Source organism: Pantherophis guttatus, chromosome 1 (assembly GCF_059756535.1).
Source record: "Pantherophis guttatus breed Tessera chromosome 1, ASM5975653v1, whole genome shotgun sequence".
In the NCBI taxonomy this organism is placed as follows: domain Eukaryota; kingdom Metazoa; phylum Chordata; class Lepidosauria; order Squamata; family Colubridae; genus Pantherophis; species Pantherophis guttatus.
Window position 1 is genome coordinate 145,339,837 of NC_142063.1, and position 22,668 is coordinate 145,362,504.

At 39.4% G+C, this 22,668-nt stretch overlaps 1 protein-coding gene across 3 annotated transcripts in view; it reads right to left on the reverse strand.

The window, feature by feature from the left end:
- Positions 1 to 22,668, reverse strand: part of ACVR1C (activin A receptor type 1C) — a 59,860-nt gene that overhangs the window by 31,394 nt on the left and 5,798 nt on the right. For all 3 annotated transcript variants that reach the window (XM_034425469.3, XM_060687971.2, XM_034425486.3), the window contains exon 2: positions 11,331 to 11,561. In XM_034425469.3, the coding sequence (XP_034281360.1) occupies positions 11,331 to 11,561 (231 nt within the window). The remainder of the gene's footprint in view (positions 1 to 11,330; positions 11,562 to 22,668) is intronic.

Here is a 22,668-nt window from a genome sequence, read left to right on the forward strand (position 1 = left end):
TGCATGCCACAGGTGGCATGCAGAGCCATATCTGTGGGCACGTGAGCGTTGCCCTAGCTCAGCTCCAGCTAATTTCCAGTCCCACCAGAAGTTGGGAAACAGGGCATTTTTGGCCTCCAGAGCGCCTGCGAGGGGGTGGAAAAGGCCGTTTTCATCCTCCCCAGGCTCCAAGAAAGCCTCTGGAGCCTGGGGAGGGCAAAAACTGGGCCTACCAGGCCCACCGTGCTATCACATGCCAAAAGCGGGGGGAGCACGGGGGATCACAAGCGCATGCGTGGGGGGCCGGGGCACATTGAATTATGGGTATGGGCACGCACATGTGCGACCCCCGCTTTTGGCACGCGATGGCAAAAAGGTTAGCCATCACTGGTATAGGGTCTCCTGCAGGGGTGGGTTCTAAATTTTTTTACTACCGGTTCTGTGGGCGTGGCTTATTTTGTGGGCAATGTGACTGGGTGGGCGTGACCAACTTTTTTTTTTTAACTTTTAAAAGCATTTTTTCTACAACCTTAAGAGGTTGCAGAAAAAAATGCTTTTAAAAGCCTCTGACAATCAGGCAACTCAGCTGGGATCGCCAGAGGCTTTTAAAGGCATTTTTTTCCCTACAACCTCTTCGGGCGAAGAGGTTGTAGAAAAAATGCTTTTAAAAGGCTCTGACGATCCCAGTTGAGCCACGCGATCATCAGAGGCTTTTTTTTTTTACTTTTAAAAGCATTTTTTCGGCCGAAGAGGTTGTAAAGTAAAAAAAAAAAGCCTCTGATGAGATGGGCGGGGTAAGCGAGCGGGGACCGGGCCAGGGACCAGTTTGGGGGCGTGGCCAGCCAATGTTATTACCGGTTCTCCGAACTACTACAAATTTTTACTACTGGTTCTTGTGACCCGGTGCGAACCGGGAGCAACCCACCACTGGTCTCCTGCTTGAGCAGGGGCTTGGACTAGAAGGTCCCTTTCAATTCTGTAATTCTGTTATATATTCACAGATATATATTACATATGTATATGTAATAAGTATTGCAATACTTGAAAAGGTAACCATATTTCATTGTAATCATCCATAGCTAATCTATGTTGATAAATAATTCATTCATAACTTGTTAAACCATCAACATTGCAGACTACTGCCTAGTTGAGACCATATATTTATATTTCCAATGCTCATGAACCTAGTTATAAGTAGGGCATGGAAAATCCTCTTTCTTGTCCTGTTGTTAATTACCATGTGATAGAAATATAATTCAGAAGAATATCTGAGCATATTAAATCTTGTCACAAAGTTAATATGTACATAGCAATGTCATTCCCAGAAAGAACAATTATAGAACACAGTACAAACATATGATTAAAAGAACCATTAATCTTACTGCATTTCCAAAAAAAAAAAAAGAAAAGAAAATTTATTTAAACCTTTTCTCTATAAATGATTTGAAGTTCAGTAAGGTGAATTATTTATTTATTTATTTATTTTGCTAAAGATGATGTAATAATGTACAGATTGTTAGATTTTGCTGCTACAAGATAAAGTAATGGCCATTTGGATTATCTTCAAAGGAAATTAAACACATTAACAAGGAACAGATTTGTCAAAAGATATTAAGACCTGTCAGCACATGGTTGCAACCTAACTTCATTTTGCTAGAGAATCATGAGGCAAAAAGAATATTTTTATAACTATAGTAGCATTTCTAGACCAATGTAGGAACAAGTTACTAAGCAAGATAGTCTTATTCTGATTTATAAGAATTTAATCCACAAATCACGTAATTATAGAACCACAATATAATAATCCAAAATTATTTTTCTGTGGTACATTGAAGAAATGATGTGACTCTTCTGAATGCCTGCCTGCTGTTGGTAATAAATTGGAATCATAGATTGAAACTGCATCCAGGCAAGACTGAGGACTGTCTACCTTCCAGAGAGGTAAGAGATCTTCCTGTTCTAAATGAGGTCACACTCTCCCAGAAGGAACAGATCCATAGTTCTGAAGTGCTTCGGAATCTGAATCTCTTTTTCACTATTTCAATGCCTTGAGTATATTTTATGCATCAATTGATAATCCAGGCAGTGATGAAACAACCAGTTCTCTGGCTGGGTAGGCGTGAACAGTTGGTCATGTGACATATGGGTGGGTGATGTCACTCATCATACCCAGCCCTGCCTCCCGGCCACTCGCTTCAAAGGCAGAGGTAGGATTCAACCGGGTGGGGCTAATCCCACCACTGGCTGGCCCTGCCCCTGCCAGTTTTTTGGCCGGGTTTTTGGGCCATTTTCAGACTGTTTTCTGGATCATTTTCTGGGCCATTTTTGGCCCGAAAAACAGCCCAAAACGGCCTGAAAAACAGCCCAGAAAACAGGCCGAAAAAAGAGCAGGGGCGGGGCCAGCCAATGGTGGGATTTGCCAGTTTGCCGAACTGCGCAGAATCTTAACTACCAGTAGCAGCAGCCCACCTCTGAATTCAGGTGTCTCTATTCCTGGAAAAAGGAGAACTAAACCTGCAATGCATGCATAGTAATACAAGTCCTCAAGTGAGCCCAAAAGTTATGTTGATAAGTGAGACAGTTAAGTGAGTTTTGCAACATTTTTCAACCTTGTTTGCCATAGTTGTTAAGTGAATCACTAAAGTTGTTACGTTAGTAGCCCAGTTGTTAAATGAATTTGGTTTCCTCATTGACTTTGCTTGTCAAAAAGTCACAAAAGGGGATCAGTTGACTCCAGGAAACTGCAACTGTCATAAATACATGTCAGTTGCCAAGTGTCTGATTTTTGATCATGTGACCACAAGGATGCTGCAATGGTTGTGTGAAAAAAAAAAGTCATAAGTCACTTTTTTCACTGCTGTTGTAACTTAAAAGTCACTGAACAAATAGTTGTAAGTCGAAGACTAGCTATGTAGGGTTGCAATTGTGTCTGTTCTAGAAACTTCAGTTGGTACAGAACTAAGCACTGCTTGCTGAATTGAGAGGCCTAATCTCCTACGCCATGATGGCAAACCTATGGCACACATGCCAGAGGTGGCACTTAGCGTCCTCTCTGTGAGCATGCAAGTTATCACCCTATTCAGCTCCACCGCGTATGTGTGTGTCTCCCACTGGCCAGCTGGTCTTTGGGTCTCGGCTATGCATGTGCAGGGTGGAGTGGGGCACATGCAGAGGCACACACATGTGGGGGGTGAGGCGCATGCAGGGGCAGATGCACGGGGGAAGGGCGCATGCGCGGGGGCCGCGTGAGCATTGCATTTTGGGGGTTCAGGTACACGCGTGCGTGCTTTCGGCACTCGGTCCAGAAAGGGTTAGCCATCACTGTCCTATGGTATTCAATTAAAAAAAATAGCTTCAAAAACTCATATATTTAAAACATGATATTAACTGTCAGTAATCACTATTTTAATTAATGTCTCTGATTATACTTCTCATTTAACACAAACCAGTGAGTTCAGTCATCAGTGTCATGATAAATTTAATATAACAAGCAGAATAACTGTTTTATCCTCACAGGTTGGACTGGTGGCTGCTCCATGCTTCACTTTTGGCTTTTTTCTCTCACTCAACATACTTGCTTCAGCCATTAATTTTAACTGAACTTACTTCCAAGAAAGCATGCTTGAGATTTCAGTCTTTAAATCTCCTGAGAGTTTGATCAAGAGATGAATGTCTGTGTCTGGAGACAAAAACAACAACCAGAAGGAACTCCTGGAAAACAGTACATTCTATCCATTAAATGCCAAATCTATTTTTAACTCTACACCATGACAGCCAGAGACAGGCCATCAAAGGCTCGAGCAGAAGAAAAGCACAGGCTCACAACAGGGCAACAATATAATCTAGGACTTAATTTCCCACTTATTAACTGAACCCACTGCTGGAGACTGGGGTGGATGGGGGTGGAATCAAGTTTTGCCTTTTTGAATCCTACCTATTAGTTCATGATTCAAACCCTGAAACTGTTTATCAATTAATTTCAATACATAAACTGACAACAGCTTGATGGTTTTAGAAGGCTTCTTTAAATAGTGACTATGATTGATTAATGAAAATCATTTTAAGGCAACAAAAGAAGTATTTCTTTACTAAGCAGTTGAAAACAGACTCAATAAAATCAATGCACAGCAACAGTAAGCCAATTTTAATTAGGAACAGAAAAAAACATCTTAGAATATAATGTTTTTTAACAAGCATATGTTAAAACAGACCTGAGATTTATAACACTGAACCAACAATGTAAATCTATGTATTCTGTTTGTCTTGCTCCATATTATTATTTCATTTTGCAGCCTTTATAATACATTTTGATAATCCATCTCTTCACCAAGCTAAAAAAAATATACTTTTTTTTGACATCATACACTTTTCCAGTCAATTCCACATTCTGCTTCAAGTCAAGCAAGAAGATATTAATTACATCAGTGATCAACATGGGATTTACTTTGGCATACATCTCAAGAAATCTGCATTAGCTACTTGATATCCATCTGTTAGCATCTAAACAAGTTTTACATTTTTCTCCTGAGGAACTGTACAAGTCAATGAGTACAATGTGTGAATGAAACTGCTAATAGGTCAGATTTATGAATAATGATCTGAGCTACTTGGTCAGAAGAGCAATATATAAGTAAATATAAATATATAATAGTAAAATAATAGTGATTGGTTATTAAACATAATACCTAAGAACTTTGACCTGCGCAGTTGAAAGTATTTTATAAGAAGTTTCTTTTTCTCAGTTATATATACTGTATATTCTAATCAAGAATGTGTTGTGGATATGTTCTCTCTCTCTGTGTATGTTTATGTATGTGTGTATATGTATGTATATATACACATACACACACAGAACATAACCACAACACATTCTTGATTAGAATACGGTAGCACCAGGATTTCTCATAGTTTTCCTTCACATGTACAAGGAAGCAAGGATGACTGACATGGGGTAGAACCAATCATGTTCTTTTCTACTTCTTACTTTCTTTGAATGTTGTAAGAAAATAGCTAGCCTCTCTTTTCCATTCCCACTTACTTCCACTTATCACATCCCACATGAGCAGTTCCTATTTGCCCTGTTACATAAAACAAAGCAAAACACACAGATGAGCATGCACATTTTTCTATAATGAGAAGACAAATAGTTCTTCTTTGGTTGGTATAGCATAAGGAGCTGTTTGTCATCCTTGGTCTATCTTGTGTTGGACAGCTACATCACAACTATACATCGGGAAAAAAACATTTTTTGTTTTTACGATTCAGGAAATTATACAGTAAATCTTGTGTGTAAATATAATTAGCTCTGAATTGAAAGCAGCTATCAAAAAAGACCCATGGGACAAAGATCAGTAATAATGTTAACTTGAAGTTAATCAAACTATAATTTAAGCCAAGGAACAAAGGCAGAAGAAAACAGATTCAAGAAAATATTGTCTCACCAAAACAATCCTTTTAGTATTCTTCCTCCCCCAGAGAAACTGATGGTCTAAAGTGTAGTTTGGGGCATTCTCCTGGCCAATTGCTGTGTGAGAAAGTATTTATATAATACTAGTCTCACTAACAACCTTCAGATTTATTTCCTTTTAAAAACATATTAAAACTTGATGGTAAATATTTTTGCCAGGGTGCCAATAAATGTGAAGGAAAGGCTTTATTTTCCCTTCCCTTTTTACACTGTTGACAATAAAGCCTTAGTACCTTGCAAACAGTGATTAAAAAATACTCTCAGCTGACACTAAGAAAATATGCAGTGTAAGGGTCATAATTTAGGTAACTATGGGTGGAGAGAGATGATTTAGAAAGTTCCCAGCAAATTATAATTTCCTGAAAATATACTCTCCCATTCCCAGTTCACACCTACAGTATTTACTTCTAGGAACCTTGGTCAATGATTGCAAGAAATATGTTTCAAACAACTTACATTAGGATCTCTGAAAGTCAGTCTGAGAAACACGTCAGGAGATGTTGCCAGTCTGGCTAAAGAGTACTGGGCAAGGTGGATCATTGGTCTAATTTAATTTTAATACAAACTGTCTACCAATGATAAGCATGCAGCCCTGCTTCCTCATGTTTGTCATGAGATTATTCCCCAAAAGGCTAACAATGCTTGAACAAAGGCCATGGCCTATGTCCCAAAGTTTATCAGAAGGGGATTCTTGACCTAACAATAGATAAAAATTGTCTCTGGTTTCATTTATACATTATCCTTCCACTTCTGCAAAATTATTCATTCAGTAAGCTATAATACTGTTATGGAATGATGGAGATATTAGTAGGTTTTTATGGTTTACTATTGTTCAAATGTGGCAAGATTTTAAAAACAATGATTGTCTTCTTCAGAAAATGGATGTATTCAGAGGTAAAACAAAAATATGTTTTAATGTTACAGCCTGTTATGTGTTTTAATGTTACAGCCTGTTATACAGTTCACATATTGCAATGGGGCATAATGAAGGCTATTCGATAATAGCCCAAGGCATCCCAATAACAGGGAAAATATACACTCTCTCATGTGGAAAAGCTAAGAGGACTTAAATGTGTTGTGGTGATCATTAAATGAATCACTGCTGCTAAGTGAATCACACAGTTGTTAAGTGAATCATGCGGTCATTAAGTTAAATTATGTGGAAACCAGCAAAATCCATAGGAAATCATGTTCATATGACATGGGATGCGGCAAGTAATTGCAAAGGTGAGTCAACTGCCAAGCACCCAAAATGCAGTCATGTGGCCTGCGGGGGAGGGGGGGTGGTACATTTTACGATAGCCTGAAGTGTTTTACAGAGACCATAAAAGCCATTATAACTCCAAATGGTTATAAAATGACCAGTTGTAAGTTGAGACTACCTGTACCATTTCAGTCAGTGTGCTATTAGTAGAGAAGTTCCAATCTGGTAATTTTTATTTAAAAAGCAATGTAGGAAATTTCATAACCATTTACATTTTATGTCACATGGGAAATCTATATACAGCTTCTCTGATTTATGTAATTGTTAATGTAAATTGTCAAATACAGTATTTCTTTCAAATACAGCTATTACCTGTTTTTATTATTTGACATAAACATTTCTCTGATACAAGCTTTTAAATATATATAGGTAGTCCTCGGTGTGGCGGATTAAGGCTCACTGGTGCCCTAAGCACTGACAAATCTTGGTGCCCCATTCCTTTGTACATACTGTACAAACGAAACCAATCTTCATTGTTGTTGTTTTTTCTTTCTCAACTTTGTGGTGCCCCCTTTGGGCTTGGTGCCCTAAGCACCTGCTTGGTCTGCTTAATGGTTAATACACCACTGGTCCTCGAGCTATCACTGTAATGGAACCTGCTTATTATGATTGCATGTCATCGTGCCAATAAGCAAAATGGCCTTACTTTATGACTCCGCCCACTGCTCTCCCTGAGGCAGCTGTTAAACAAATCCAGAGTTGTTAAACTCTGCCTGATTGGCACATGCTATATCCCTCCTGATCTCCCTTTGGTGGACGAGTGCCTTCAGGAACCCAGCGGTGTGGAATGAGTGGGTGGGTCAACACTGCAGCATTCCTGTGGTTGGGCATATGGGCGAATGACTGCAGGGGTACTGCAGCTGTCATAACTTTGAAATTGGGCCATAAGTAGCTTTTTGGGAGTCTGTCGTAACTTTGAACAATCGCTACGAATACTTGTTCTGAATCAAAATTAAAGTCACTGGCCATAGCATTTACGACATATCTTCTTATTACATTATTTTTGTTATCCAATGTCAAGGCTATTTATCATCTTTGAAACCCAATGTTCAACATGCAAGAGATATAGGTTAACTAACTGGGGAGATTAACTCAATTTAATTCCAATAGTTGTCATGTCCCTAAAATAATGCTTACAGTTTTGGATTCAAAACAGTAGGCTATATTAAAACTATAAAATAGTCAAGCAAATAATGTTCAGGTGAGTGAACAAGTCTTCCTTTACAAGACTTGATCTCAATTGCCACTGAGCAAAGAGAAAAGAATGTTTCAGTATTTAAGCTAGGTAAAAATTTCACTTAGTGGTTCTGTATACATCTTTTCACTGGCAAAATATAAAGATTGGCAGGAAATGTTTATTTCAATATTCCTATTTTTCCTATGCAAATATGAATGAAGTCACATACATATTTAGGCAATTTATGGAAGTATGGCACAACATTAATGCTCCCTGATTAAACAGTATTAGGTAATAGCTGTATAGCAGGAAAAAAATTCAATTCATTAACTTCCTTTAAGAAACAGCTTCTCCCTGTAACCTAAATAAACCTCTAATTATTATAGGCTTGTATATCATGCTTCATTCTGGTGTTTAAAGATTGATGTTAGACTGAATTTTAGAAATAGGTTCTTGAGCTACCAAAATAAACATTTTAAAAACTATTGTCGTCAAGCAACATTTAATACTGAAGCAAGAAGTCAAAAATTATTAAACATTAACCACAAAATAAATACAGTATGAAAATAAAACCTCAGGAGATGTTTAAGCAATACGAAATGGATAAGGAAATGTTTTATCAGACCTCCTATTGTACAACAGTGCCTCAAAGCTGCCCTTACAAAGCTTTTGGAAACTTGAACAAAAATCCCTCTAACAGGACAGTGTAGGTGCTTACTTGTTTGATAAGGTTTTGGCTGCACTCCAATGTATATGCTCATTAGAATAAGTTCCACTTAGTGTAAGAGAATTTAGCCCTAAGTAAAAATACACAGATGAATCTTGTGCACCTATTTTTGTCCTTAAGATCTTACTATTGTAGTAGTTACGTGTAGAAAGATAATAAAAAAGTATAATGTTCTCACATCATATAAACACATGGTTTACAATTCTAACAATTCACCTTGACAATATTGAAACATGATTACATAATTTTTCAGAGGGCAAACATTTGTTCTGAATCAGAATCAAAGTAATTACAAGCAAGAGCCGAGGTGGCGGAATGGTTAGAATGCAGTACTGCAGGGTACTTCTGCTGCCTGCCGGCTGCCTGCAATTTGGCAGTTCAAATCTCACCAGGCTCAAGGTTGACTCAGCCTCCCATCCTTCTGAGGTCAGTAAAATGAGGACCCAGATTGTTGGGGGCAATATGCTGACTCTGTAAACCGCCCTTCTATATATATATGCCGCCCTTCTCCGGAGACTCAGGGTGGCCCTTCTCCGGAGACTCAGGGTGGCTTACAATGCGTTAAGCAATAGCCTTCATACTTTTGTATATATAAGTCTAAGTGCTATTGCTATTGCTACAGACACTGTGTCAGCCCTGAAGCCATATTGGAGCATCTTCAGGGCTGCCACAGTGAGGCCGGTTGAAGCTGTGGGAAAGGGAGGGGGGCATAGAGATAGCTGGGGACTTGTAGTCAAAATAAAATTCTTTCTCCTGTGAACCAAGGTCATTCCCACCAGGTGTTGGGAAGGCGTGGACTGAAACCAACTGGAGTTGGGACAGTGACTTGATTGGACCATGTAACAGATGTGGGGACTGGGGGAACAAATTTTGGGAGTTTGATTTGGGTGGGGAAAACCTCGGGTTTTTCAGAGTTGGATTTTCGCCAGCTGTACCAATATGACATGCCTAATAAATTTGTGTTTTGAGGAAACCCCAGGCCTCAGAGTTTTGATTGAATTGGGTCTGTTACTTGGAACCCTGACAATTACCATAGCATTTACTACTGTATTTTTTGGAGTATAAGACGCACCTTTTTTCCCCCAAAAAAGAGGGTGAAAATCTGGGTGCGTCTTATACTCCAAATGTAGTCCCACCCAGCTTCTCAAATGGAGGTTTCAGAGGCTGAAAAAAGCATCAGAAACAAAGCTTCAGAAAAGAAGCCCCCAAACAGAGCTTCAGAAAAGAAGCCCCCAAACAGAACTTCAGAGGCTTTTTTTCTGAAGCTCTGTTTCAGAGACTTGCAGAGGCAGGAAAAAAGTTTTTTCTGAAACAGAGTTTCAGAAGTTTCAGAGGCAGACAAAAAAACCAAAAAAAGCAAGATATAGAGCTCACAACTAAGGAACCTGTTGCTAAAATTCACCTCTGGGAACAGCTGATTGGGGGGCATTCCAGGAGGCCGATCCACCTGCCAATCAGCTTTTTTCTTATTTTCCTCCCCAAAAACTAAGGTGCGTCTTATATTCCGGTGCATCTTATACTCCTAAAAATATGGTATTTATACTTCAGAATTAGGAATTGGATGGAATACATGCCTATGGTTTCCTGGTCCTTAAGACCATGTCTATACAGAGCTCACATGTGACCAAAACAAGTCTTACAACTGACTCCTCAAACTCAGAACAAAGTTTATAGGGCAGGAGTAAGTGGGACAGACTATGACTGGCACACTGCAGATCTGATTGCAGATTCAAGTCGTAAGCTTCTGTTCCTCCTCTTATTTAAATCTTCTCATTGAACTGAAATTTGAACTATACAGAAATTCATTAAATGAAAACTTGAACTAAATCTCAGTAGTCCTGACTTACAACCACAACTGAGTCTAAAATTTCCATTGCTAAGTAAAACAATTAAGCGAATTTTGCCCCGTTTTATTATTTTTCTTGCCATACTTGTTAAGTGAATCATTGCAGTTGGTTAAGTTAATAACACAATTACTGGCTTCTCCATTGCCTTTGCTTATCAGAAGGTTGCAAAAGATGATCATATGACCCTGGGACACTGCAACTGACATAACTATATGCCGGTTGCAAAGTATCCAAATTTTGATCACCTGACCACGGGAGTTCTGCAATGGTCATAGGTGTGAAAAATGATCATAAGTCATTTTTTTCAGTGCTGTTGCAACTTCGAACAGTCACTAAACAAATGGTTGTAAGTCGAAGTTGCAAGTTTATTATTACACCTGTATAATAATAAACCTTTATACCAAACATGGGGAATGGGAATGGTATGATGTTCATACTGTTAGACTGATTTACAAGATTTATCTTGACAAGTGGGATATAAAATATATTACATCTGTGTAACTTATGAACATTGATTGATTGATTTATCATTACTATAGGTGTGCCATCTCAATTCAAAACTCAAGCCAGCTATGTCTATACAAGAGTGAACAAAAAATCAGAATCTTGTTTCAAATATTTTTAAGAAATATCTGTAGTAAAAGCATAGCATTTCTCATAGTTTAAAAATATAATTTTAATGAAATGATAATATCATTTCATTAATAAACAAAAACAAAAACAAAAACAAACTTGTTTTAGCTTTAACATGGAACCCAACTCTTTATTCAGAAATAAATCATACTGCATTATTTTGGGTTTAGGTCCAAATAGATGTGACAAGACTTGTCTTCACTGTAGATTTTCTTGTACCAACAAGAAGGACTTACCTGTGGGCAGGTAAATGGTTCCATTGTTGCAGAAATCTGTGAAGCAGCATTCTGTCCTGGTTACGTTCTTAGAACCATGGCAGAAGATCTGTGCCTTCAGCTGCGATAGGGAAACACATGCCTTTATTACTTCTTGCCGACCATTCGCTAGCATGACAGAAGTCCAACATGCTCCCTCCGTTTCACAAGTGAAGTTTGTTTTTTCACACAATTGGCACACACATGTTAAGCCTGAAATGATAATTAAGTCTTTGGTAGACAACAATGCCAAACAATACACAGAATATTCCTAACCTAGACCATATTACTTGAGGCTACAGGGCATTCAGAGAGATTTGTCTGAAAAAGGAAGAGCAGGGAAAAATTGTTTAGATTTTTAAACAGATCTAATCTACAGGTAGTCCTCGATTTACAACAGTTCATTTAGTAATCGTTCAAAGTTATAATGGCACTAAAAAAATGATTTATAATCATTTTTCACACCATTTTATGATCTTTGAAGCATCCCTATGATCATGTGATCAAAATTCAGATGCTTGGCAACTGGTTCATATTTATGATTGTTGCTGTATCCCAAGTTATGTGATCCCCTTTTGTAACCTTCTAACAACCAGAGATAATGGGGAAGCCAGTTCATATAACAACCAAGACAACAAAGGTCGTAAAATGGTGCAAAACTCACTTAACAGATGTCTCACTTAACAACAAAAATTGTGGTCATAAGTCAAGGACTGCCTATATTTTAAACAACTTGTTTTTATACAGTGCCTTTGAGGGAGATGCAATTTATCCTACCATCAAAAATCCTAAATTAAAGCCATGAAGCCAAAGCAAGATTTCATTTAGGCCATGGGTATCCAACCTTTTGGCTTGCCTGGGCCACACTGAGCAAAGGGGAATTGTCTTGGGCCTCACATAAAATATATAGTATAGTTAACATATATAAATCACATAATAATGTTAAAAGTTTACAATCTTGGGAGGCCTCATTACAGTACTAGCTGTCCAAAGACACATGCGGCCCGCGGGCTGGACATGCCTGGTTTAAACCAAAAGATGGAGACGATGAAGAAAGCTACATTGATTTTAAGAGACAATATACAATTAAGCAACCATTAGGCTCTCAAAGAGTTTGAAAGCTCCATTTGCATCAGATCTGCTCCCAATGCTCAGGTTTGTTCTCATACAAAGGACTTTAGAGAGCTGATGGAAGCCAAACTATATATTATTATAAAAATTTAGCAGGCTGTAGGAAGTTAACACCCACCCCTCTCCTAGAAAAATGAAATATTCTAGGAAATATTAAAGAAGCAGAATATTTCCCCTAAAAGAAAAATAGAAATCTTAAAACAGAAACTCAGCCCTAGCCCCCTGCCCCCAGCCCCCAGCAGATACTTTGGTTATTTACAAGACAATAGGCTGGGCCATCTTATCTACAACACAAAAAATCTTCACCCTCAGGACATAATAAGATTAGCCCTCTACTCATCTCACCAAATGGTACCTGGGAAGATTACATCACTCAGCAAGATTCAACCAAGCATGGGAGTCTGACAACCAATCAGGATACATTTCTTGCCACAAGAACAGGAAGCAAGTGCAAAGCCCAACAGAGGGTATAAATCTCTCTCCCTCTCTCACCCATGTGCTCTTTTTGCCCAGGACCTCAAACCATGTGGTCCTGTCATTAAACCATCTTTCCAAGCAGTCTCCATGTTTCCAGTGTCTTTCTTCCCACTTGGAACTGAATCCAGATGGACATTTCTTCCAACAAGGCAATTATGGCAATAGGCCTCCATATACATATTCAAATCAGCACTGAAGATTCTATCCCTAGTCTTAACATGGGAAATGGAAGGAACTTTAATCCCTTACCCCAAAGGTGCTTTTCAAAAAGCAACTGGATTTTCTTGGGTTTTTCCTTGAAAATGTTTCTTTAGTTCTGAAGAAGCTTCCTGGATGAGAAGCGAAGCAAAACATTTTCAAGGGGGAAAAAAACCAAGAAAGTCCAGTTGCAGGGGTGAAATCCAGCAGGTTCTGACAGGTTCTGGAGAACCGGTAGCGGAAATTTTGAGTAGTTCGGAGAACTGGTAGCAGAAATTTTGAGTAGTTCAGAGAACTGGTAGCAGAAATTTTGAGTAGTTCGGAGAACTGGTAGCGGAAATTTTGAGTAGTTCGGAGAACTGGTAGCAGAAATTTTGAGTAGTTCGAAGAACTGGCAAATGCCACCTCTGGCTGGTACCAGAGTGGGGTGGGAATGGAAATTTTGCAATATCCTTCCCGCAGGAGTCGGGGAGGGAATGGGGATTTTGCAGTATCATTCTCCTGGAGTGGGGTGGGAATGGAGATTTTGCAACATCCTTCCCCCAGGAGTGGGGAGGGAATGGGGATTTTGCAGTATCATTCCCCTGGAGTGGGGTGGGAATGGAGATTTTGCAGTATCCTTCCCCTGCCATGCCCACCAAGCCACGCCCACCAAGCCACACCACACCACACCACACCACGCCACACCCAGGGAATCGGTAGTAAAAAAAATTGGATTTCATCACTGTCCAGTTGCCTTTGAAAAGCATCTTTGGGATAACTATGATCTGGATGATTGGGAATCTCCATAGACATTTAATCCCTTACCAGCTGCAATTTCCCAATCTTGATCTCAACAATCATTGTTGAAAAAAATTATCTGTGTCTATAAATTGCAGATAGATCTGCAGTGGTGTGCCTACACTTATTCTACAGTAACACAATTAGGATGGTCTGTGTTTTTTATGTGTTTTGTATTGTGAGCCACCTAGAATCAAAAAGTTGAGATGGGAGGACTATATAAATTCAGCCAAACAAGGAGGGGGAAAGGAGATATAGCTGCTAAAGTAGCATTCAGCCTGCCCATGGATACATGCAATTTTGAAATGTTTTTGAGGATTTCCCTTTAACAAAATATAGCACACCAATACTTCTATGAAATCCAGTAAAATTCAAGCATCACTAAACTACAGTAATCTTAAATTGAAGCCTTAGAAATAACTCACCCAACTTGTTTTATCTATTTGTTCATTGAAGATTTATATACTATCTAATTCCATATTTGTGGCTGGTTAACCAGCTTACAAAAACTCCATTATTGAATGATATATCTTAAAAAACTTCCTAATATTTGCACTGGTCTATTATACATATTTTTTTTACAAATACAGAAATAAAAATTGGAAAAAAGAAAAGGAAGAGAAAAGCACAAGAAAGAAAAAAAAGAGGAAAGAAGCAGAAGTGATGCATGAACATTTCTCTGTATTTCTGCCAAATGCTATAAAATGTAATTGCTAGAATTACATTTTGTATTATGTATTAGTTATGTTATGACACAGGATACATCTCTTAAATTTTACCAAACACAATCATACCTGCATATACACATCTGAAGATACTACTTCTGCCTGCTGAAAATGTGTTATTTATTTTTTGTCAGCAAACAGATTCAAAAGTGCTTTGGGAAAAAGAACAAAATTATTTGTTCTGTCTTTTTTAACTGAACTATTTCAAGCTCAGTCATTTTCAATATATTGCCCATTGCTGTATGTGCTCTTTGTATTTAAAACCATTTTTAAAGTACAGACCCATTTTCCTAAAAGCATATAATTTTCTGCAGTTATTTAGTACCACAAAGTTTAGGTATTTCTTCTGTTAAAAGCTCACTGAAACTATTACTTATGCAGTGCTACAGAAATAACATTTTTTTCAGTTAGTCATGATTAATAAATAAAGTTACTTATAGTTTTTTAACAGCAAGAGAAAGTTTTAGAACATGAAGGCATTGCATTTATCAGAAATAGGATTGACCACAAGTTGCACCAAGGCCCAAGTGCTTCTTTCCAGAATTCCCATCAAATATCATATCCTTTGCTGATACTTTAAAAATGTGTTGGGAGATAACTTTCATAGACATCTTAATGGAACTTTTGCCTGTACAATCTTTGGATTGTAGTCATGGAAGACATAATTTTGCTCCAAGCATTAATGAGGAAGAAACTTGGGGCACAACACAATTCAGATCCTGCAAGTTATATTACCACAAAGCCAAGGTCTATCTGACTTGAAATACCATAAGTGTTAATGTTTTCCTTATGATTAAATTGCTTAATTATCTTCATTCCCGTTGTAGTAGGAGGTAACAGACTTGATAGAAATATCTAATTCAATACCTAAGTGTAATACTATCTTATGCAAATGTTTGAACTCTTTGTTTTGTAGCTCAGAGCTTGCTCCTGCTCCTACTCCTTCTTCTCTTCTTCTTCCTCCTCTTCCTCCTCCTCCTCCACTTCTTTCTTCTTCTTCTTAATATACAGAACCCCCCCAAGTTATGGAAAAGCCTAATTCTTGGTAGCCTGACAAAACAATGATTCCCTGAAAAATACAGCATGAAATGACTATTGCTCTTTTCCAGGCATTGTTAACTTATTTTCTGTCTTCTTCCATTGTCTTGTGATTACTCCTTTGGGTCTGTGTTGTTTCCCTCTCCATGTCATTTAAACCTCCTCCCACTCTTCAGTAGCTATCTCCTATCTCCTTTTCAAGTAGATTACAGCTACAAAGCAACTTCTGCTTTTCTCTCCTGCCTGTTACATACTTCCCCATTGTCCTCTGAGGTTGTAATCTGTTAGCATCTTTCAGGAATGAAAAGTCTGCAAAACAGTTTGGGTGCTTCATAGCTCAGAAATTGTGCATGAATTGTCTAAGAGCCACTGGTGATCCTTAAGCTATAGTTTGGTCATCCTACCTCATATAAATAAAATCACAAGACTTTAGTAGGACTAGAGAATATTGAAATAGTTGTGTACTTTGCACTGAAAAAAGCTAGACTTACCAACTGTGCTAAGCCACGTGGTGTAAAGAATATGAGTTATCCATTATATGTTTGGGATAGTAAAGCATTATATGAAATAACTTCTGCCAATAGGTTTAATATGATACGCAAACTCTGACCCTGCCTTTGACCAGGTCACAGAACTGCAATGCAGGAGCAGCTAAGAAAGAAAGCAAGCCAACAATTAGTCACCTCAGGGACCTTTCTCATCTGCAAGAGTGAATTGGTGCCCGGATTCACATGCCACGTGAAGGCATAGTTACCTGTTTTGTGTTTGATATTAAACTAAGGAGTAGGGGATTGTTTTGGCCATAGGCTAATGAAAAGATATTCCCAAATGTGTTTTAGCATGTATGAAGCTAGGATTTCTTGCTTCTTGAATCAAGCCACAGTTCAGCAATGAAATTTGTGCTAGGATTTACAGATGAGCAGAGCTATGTTCCACTCCAAAAATAACATAATATAGATGTATCATAAAAGGCAGCAATTCTTAAACTAAAAAGTGATCTTAATTTTTTTAAAAAAATATTTCTGTTTTTGCCCAGAAAGCTTGTTGATAAGCTTAATGGACTTTGAAACAACATTTCAACATAACTCAACTATGAGCATGTACTTGTTTATTGAATATTTCTATACTATATTTTACTGCTTGGAAAACATTTATAGTCACTTAACTTTTTCCATGAAGAAGTGACTCATGCTTGTTCCCATATCATTTGCCATTCAATATCCCTTCAGCATAATTTTTATGCTATGCCTAAAAGGTCAATTAAATTACAAAACATGATTCCACAAATTACTTCAAATCCTACATTCCTTGAAAATATTTTGATGCTCTTTATCATAAATTGAACAGAACACCATGTACTCCTGTTTAGAAATTTCTATGGTTTCTACAATTGGTTTGCAAGTACAGTGACAATTTGTTAGATTGCGAACCTCACAAATCCTACAGCTTACTGTTAAAATTACTTTCTTATGTATCTTCCTTTTTTTGTATCCAAGTAACCACGAAATAGTGGCACCTAGCCAACCTTAGCTGATCTCAAAAAGCTAAGAATAGTCATAGTTGGTTGGTATTTGATTGGGATATGACCAGTGGTGGGATTCAAATAATTTAACAACCAGTTCTCTGCCCTAATGATTTCTTCCAACAGCCAATTCACCAAACTGCTCAGAAAGTTAACAACCGGTTCTCCCGAAGTGGTGCGAACTGGCTGAATCCCACCACTGGATATGATTAGGAAATCCCAAGGTTGTAGACTGGTTGAAAAAAACATCCCAAAAGAAGACAACCAACATTTTCAATGTGGATTGAAAATTGCATGGCATATTCATGTAGGAATCAATTCAACTCAATTTGAGTCTTTCCAGCAATTCAAATGTGTAAAAAAAATGGCAATAATTAAAAATGGATGAATGATGATTAAACTTTATTTAATTTTAAAGCCTATATTTCTCACAGGTGGGTCAATTTGAGCAATGAGGAATGGGATAGGACTACCATTTTGTCTGTCTTTCTGAATCTCTTTTCTTCTATTTTCTTTCCCGGCTGGACTTTACAAAACTATGCTTTGCATAGAAATTTATCAGTGAGGCCAAGAGGGCCTTCAAATTATCCTACTGTACTTCTGTCATCAACCTTTGCGGCCTCTCCGCCAACAGGGATCCTTGGTTTTCCATGGAACTACGGGAGATGAAGCATCGGAAGAGACACCTAGAGGACCATTGGAGATCCTCCCAAGCCGAATCTGACCGAACACAACTAAGAACCTATATTAGGTCTTATCTTGTGGCGATGGAAGCGACGAAACGGGAGTATTTCGCCGCTCTCATTGTGTCTGCAGAAAATCGCCCAGCGGCCTTGTTTCGCGTGACCCACTCCCTCCTCAATCAGGGAGTGAGGGAGGACCCTTTACAAGGCAGTACTGAGGATTTTGTTCAATATCTGCAAGACAAAGTCGCTCAGATCTGGACGGGGTTGGACTCTGACTGTGCAGAGTCCGACGAGGGAATGGGAGCAAGCCTTGAAGGTGACATCTGGGTTGAGTTTGACCCTGTTTCCGTAGAGGAAGTGGACAGGATAGTGGTAGATTGGGAGCCTCCATGTTTGCTGGACCCATGTCCCTCCTGGCTTGTCGCGGCAACCAGAGAGGTGACCGGAGACTGGATCCGGGCGATTACTAACGTTTCCTTGAGAAATGGGGTCTTCATATTCAAGGAGGTAGTGGTTCGTCCCCTCCTCAAGAAGCCAGCCCTGGATCCGGCCTCCTTAAACAACTTTCATCCCATCTCCAACCTTTGCTTTGTAGCAAAGGTTGTTGAAGCCGTGGTGGCGTACCAACTCCCACAATTCCTGGAGGAAGCTGATTACCTAGGCCTTTACCAATCAGATTTCAGGCCACAGCACGGAAACGGCATTGGTCGCCCTGGTTAATGATCTCTGGCAGGCTCAGGATGGGGGTTGTTCCTCCATTCTGGTGCTACTTGACCTCTCAGCGGCTTTCGATACCATCAACCATGGTATCCTACTGGGACGGCTCCGGGGGTTGGGAATAGGGGGCACTGTGATACAGTGGTTCTCCTCCTACCTCTCGGGCCGTACGCAGTTTGTTTGGGCAGGGGGTCAGAGATCCTCCCCTAGGCTCCTCATGTGTGGGGTACCGCAGGGGTTGGTTCTCTCCCCCCTGCTCTTTAACATCTACATGAAGCCGTTGGGTGAGATCATTCAATTGTGTATTTCCACCCCGGACCAACCCAGGGATGCCCTTTCCGTGATATCTAAGTGCCTGGAGGCGGTACGGGTCTGGATGGGTAGAAACAGGCTCAGACTCAACCCCTCCAAGACTGAGTGGCTGTGGATACCGGCATCGCCTGATCTAGCTACCCCATCACTTTTGATGGGAGGGGAGCTACTTACTCTCTCTGAAAAGGCTCACAATCTTGGCATCCTCCTTGATTCACGGCTGTCCTTGGTGGACCATCTATCGGCCGTGACAAGGGGGGGCCTTTGCACAGGTTCGCCTAGTGCACCAGTTGCGGCCTTTCCTAGACAGAGATGCCCTCTGTACAGTCACTCAAGCTCTCATGTCTCTCGGTTGGATTACTGCAATGGCCTCTACATGGGGCTGCCCTTGTGGTGCACCCGGAGGCTCCAGCTAGTCCAGAATGTGGCCACACGGGTTGTTACGGGAGCTTCCTGTTACTCTCGTGCAACACCACTCCTGCGTGAGCTGCACTGGCTGCCGGTGGCCTTCCGGATCCGCTTCAAGGTGCTGATATTGACCTATAAAGCCCTATATGGCAAGGGCTCGGGGTACTTGCAGGACCACCTCCTACTGGCCTCCCACTGCCCTGTGCGTTCACATAGAGCTGCCCTCCTCTGGGTGCCGTTGGCCAGACAGTGTCGGCTGGCAGCTCCCAGGATGAGGGCATTCTCTGGGGCCGCACCGACCCTTTGGAATGGGTTATCCACCGAGCTCCGGATGGCTCCCGATTTCCGCACTTTCCGCGTGGAAGACATGGCTGTTCCAGCAAATTCCCTGATCATTCTACGAGGTTTTAAATTTGGGGATTTTAATTTTGGATTAGTTTTAGATTTTATTGTTATTGTTTTTTGTTTATGTGAGCCGCCCCAAGTCCTTCGGGAGAAGGGCGGCATATAAATTTTAATAATAAATAAATAAATAAATAAATAAATAAATAAATAAATCTATTTATCTGTTTGTCTATCTATCTCAACCTGAGTCAATCCACTGAATGATGTTTTCTTAATTTAAGACTATAATCATCTATGCTAGTCTAGTGTAGGTTACTAGAAAGTATTTTTCAACAATCAGTCTAGGGCAGTGGTTCCCAACGTGAGGCTCACGCCCCACAGGGGGGCAATTTGATTTTTAATGAGGACAATTGGAACCTTGTTTAAACCAAGTTAATGGCCTTTTAGGCTTCCTCTGTATAAGTAGGAGTTCGCTTTTTGAATAATAAGAATTATATGTCACGGGGGGGCAGGGGGGGTTCTACTTACCTTTACTACCAGTTCACAGCATTTTGATGATGTCGGGGTCAGTGGGCGGAGCCTCCCGCCAGTTTTAATACTGGTTCTATAAAACCGCTGCGAAACGGGGGCAACCCACCACTGGGTGGGGATCAGGATCTTAGAGATGCTTAGGTGGGGCATGGCCAAACAAAGGTTGGGAAGCACTGGTCTAGGGCTAAAAGCAAATGACTGGCCAAAAGTCACCCAGCTAACAGCTTCCAAATTTCATACAGGCTAAGAACCTGAATCTTCCTCCTTTTTATTAAATGCTTGGTAATATTTATTAGAAAATAAATTGTTACAGAACCTCAGACAAAAGCCCTGATTTGAAAAATATATAAAATATTTAACATAACAACATTTAATAAGGCACATCCCCTTGATGGATTTTTGAAACAACGGACTTTCATTCTCCCTGAAACCAACTGTGAAGCAAGACATAAGTGTTACTAACTGATATTTATTTTAGCATGCGATAGTAACTAAAGATGAGTTTGCTCTTTTGCCCTAGAAATGTGTTTTCCTTTTAGCAATTAAAAGAGCAATTTTGCCATATGACAAGGTTATATGACAATTATGGAAAAGTTCAGTACGTTCCTACGCTATTTGGTTAACACTTTGCATATACGATATGAGAGGTTCAGAATATGAATTGCTAGTTGGCTTATTATGCAGCAGTGTGGGAGAGAAGTGGCCATGTTCCTCATGACCTACTTGGGAGTTTCCCCATTCACCTCTGGTCATATAATGGAAATGGAACAAAATGCTGATCATCTGTAGTTTCATGCAGTAGAGTATTTCTACCATCCCATATTCCTATCATGCTACCAAAGATCAACATAAAACCCAGATTAAAGACTGAATTCAATGTTAGGAATATGTAATATGATAAATTATCAGAAGTGTCCATCTTTATTATAGAACATAATTGAAACCAGGGCAAAGAAAATAAAGCCTTAACAGAAGTAGCTCAGACTTTAGGGGCAAACCAGGGGGAGGCAGCAGTAGAAGAAGCCAAGCATAAGATGTTGCATTGTTTTCATTCCTAAACCAAGCACCCTGTCCTCTGCCTTCTCCTTCTCTCTAACCAAACAACAACAATAACCCAAAAACAAAAAAAACAAGGGGAATTGAAACAAAGAATGGCATCTAGAACAGCCCAAAAGCAACTGAATATGGTTGCCTGAATTGAAGCTTGTTTTGAAGAAATAGCTGGAAGAAATATTAAAAGATTACTGTACTGTAATATCAAATGTAAGCACCAGCTCATTGCAAGAAATGAACCAACTGATGTGACAGCACAACTTGTTGACGCAACTTGTTGATGCAAAATCAACAAACAAGGAAAAAAGCCAAACAGTGCACTACCAAAACGGAAGACCAGGTTGGAAAATAAGATCAGCATGCTAAGATCAGATGCAAACAAGCTAGAACAAATAAAGCTGAAGAACAAGAAGTCGAAAGCATATATGATCATGAAATAATACCTAGAGACAAAGAAGATCCAGGAAGAACTAGAAATAATAAAGCAGAAAAAACAGCCATAGCCAAGAAAATCAGTAGATACAAAGCTCAAAATGCACAAAGAATCTCCATTTCTGTAGAATCAGAATTATTTCATCCAATCCATCAACAGAGAGAGCACAATGAATTAGTTAATACCTAACAAAGAAGAAACAGTACAATTCTGGGCATGGCTATGGCACAACCCAAATTACCCACAACCACAATAAGAATGTACCTTGGATAAAGACAGTAGAAAAGAGGGGGGGGAGAAGCTGAAATGAAAGAACTTGTAATAACAATAAATGGTGGAGAAAGGGGTAATGAAGATCAAGAATTGGTTAGTATCAAGTGAAGATGAATTTCATGGTTTTTGGTTGAAACATCTGACTCGTCTACACTCATTCACTGCCAAGCAATTGCACAGTATACTGCAAGGAGGTAAAATTGAAGATTGGTTAACATATGTCAAAATCTGCCTGATAATGAAAGATCCAACAAAAGGGGCAGCACCAGGAACTACAGGTCAATTATCTCCTTATCAACAACTTTCAAATTGCTAACTGGCAAGTCGTAGCTGACATAATCCAACAGCATCTAGTTGAAAGCATGCTCTCTCCATCTGAATAAAATGAAACCACCCAAACAGCAGAAGAACAAAAGATCAGCTCCTAATTGACAACATGGTTTTGGAAAACTGAGAAAAGATCAACCTGAAATAGCTGGAATTGATTACAAGGAGGCATCCAACTTGCTGCCACATGACTAGAAAATCAAGTGTTTAGAAATAACAGGAATCAGAAGCTTTGTGCAAAGATTAATAGCACAATAGAAGACATAGTTGCTGGTCAATGGTGAGAAATTAATATCAAGAGATGAATCATTCAAAGAAATTTACTATCACCACTACTGCATTGATTCCTCTGTCAAGAACACCA